At 58.0% G+C, this 1,865-nt stretch overlaps 1 protein-coding gene across 1 annotated transcript; it reads left to right on the forward strand.

Moving 5' to 3' along the window:
* The first annotated feature begins 277 nt into the window (after positions 1–277).
* On the forward strand, positions 278–1,865 carry LOC125527237 (myb-related protein Hv33). Its single transcript, XM_048691784.1, has 2 exons — positions 278–805; positions 956–1,865. Exons 1-2 carry the CDS (start codon positions 537–539, stop codon positions 1,566–1,568), a joined length of 882 nt encoding a protein of 293 aa, XP_048547741.1. The 5' UTR covers positions 278–536; the 3' UTR covers positions 1,569–1,865.

The raw sequence follows: 1,865 nt of genomic DNA on the forward strand, positions 1-1,865 counted from the left end.
GCGATTCTTAATGGCACAGTATGCCGGTCCCCGGCCTCATTGATGGGTTACCGTTGGGCTTAATTGGCAGTGTCGCACTTAATCAACAGTGTGGACTGTGGAGCTCTCGGAGAGGAAAGACGGGCTTCCTTGTCGTGGAGGAAAATCACGTCCCCAACTAACCCCACACACCTTCTCTCTCTCTCTGACACAGTGCCCCGGCCTGTCTCTCCTCCCTCCCCTCCGCACGGCGCCGGCGCACTATTTTATCCCACCGCGCGCCACAAACCGCAGGTGTCTTGACCTCCAATCCATTGCCTCGTCGCCTTGCTTCGAACCTACTTGATCGCTGCCTCACCTCACTCTCTCCCTCTCTCTCGCCGAGTGAGCTTGCGGTTCTTGCCACGCACGCCTCCCCCATATATACCCCACCATATATACCCAGCAGGAAACCATCGATCATACCGATCGCCATTACCTCAATCCATCGAGACGTTGCTTAGCTCGTCCGAGTAGCTAGCTACGAGGCCAGTTAGCCGGCCGCCGGAGAGGAACTGATGGGACGTCCGTCGTCCGGCGGCGTGGGGCAGCCCAAGATCCGCAAGGGGCTGTGGTCGCCGGAGGAAGACGAGAAGCTCTACAACCATATCATCCGGCACGGCGTTGGCTGCTGGAGCTCCGTCCCCAGGCTCGCCGGGCTGAACCGCTGCGGCAAGAGCTGCCGCCTCCGCTGGATCAACTACCTGCGGCCCGACCTCAAGCGCGGCTGCTTCTCGCAGCAGGAGGAGGACAACATCGTCGCGCTCCACCAGATCCTCGGCAACAGGTCCGTGCAATTGCTAATTTACGGTCCAATTCGTTCAGTTACAATTGCAAATTTTCAGTACAGTGTTGCAATGCGCGGAGATCGTTCGAGCAGAGTGAGTGAACTGAAGTATTAGGGACGACATGTATACTGATGCGTGCGCGCGCACAGGTGGTCACAGATCGCGTCGCACCTGCCGGGCCGGACGGACAACGAGATCAAGAATTTCTGGAACAGCTGCATCAAGAAGAAGCTCCGGCAGCAGGGCATCGACCCGGCCACGCACAAGCCCATGGGCGCCGCCGACACGGCCACGGCGGCATTGCCGGACGCGGAAGACGAAGACCGCAAGCCCCTTGCCGCGGCGGCCGACAGCAGCCTCGCTCCGAAGCAGCCGGCGGTGTTCGACCCGTTCCCGGTGTGCGCCGACTACGGCGCTGAATTCGCCGACGGCCTCGGCACGGCAAACGCTGCCGCATTGTACGGCCAGTTCGGATGCGGCAAGGAGGGCGCGGACGAGGACGCCGGGTTCGGCGCGGCGGACTACAGCTGCGTGCTGGACGTGTCGGAGAACCTGGGCTACGGGGAGAGCTCGAGCAACAGCAGCAACTGGAACTACGGCGGCGAGGTGGGCAGCGTGCTCGACGGCGAGGTGCCGCACTGGGGGAAGGCGGAGATGGAGCAGCAGCACACACCGCTGGAGCACAAGTCCTCTCTGCCCTGCCAAGAACAGAGCCTCCTCGCAAGTTTCGATTTCAACTTGGAGCTGGAACCATACTTCTGAACTTTTCTTTCTTTCTCCCTCCATTTTTTACCTTCTTGAATTATCTCGATTCCCACCCACATACTCTACTATATTTGCACGTCAGTACAGGACAGCAAAGAACCACCAGAAGGCCAATTAGGGATTGTACGTACGTAGTACCTATACATACGTTGATTTTCACAGAGACGACACACAATACAGCCATAGAGCTCGTACAGAGAACATTGTTGTGTAGTAGTAGTAATCAAACACCTGTAAAAAATAAACATTTGTCGAAATATAATGCCGGGCTCACTGATGTGTCCGGGTGTAGTA

This window comes from Triticum urartu, chromosome 1 (genome assembly GCF_003073215.2).
Source record: "Triticum urartu cultivar G1812 chromosome 1, Tu2.1, whole genome shotgun sequence".
Lineage (NCBI taxonomy): Eukaryota > Viridiplantae > Streptophyta > Magnoliopsida > Poales > Poaceae > Triticum > Triticum urartu.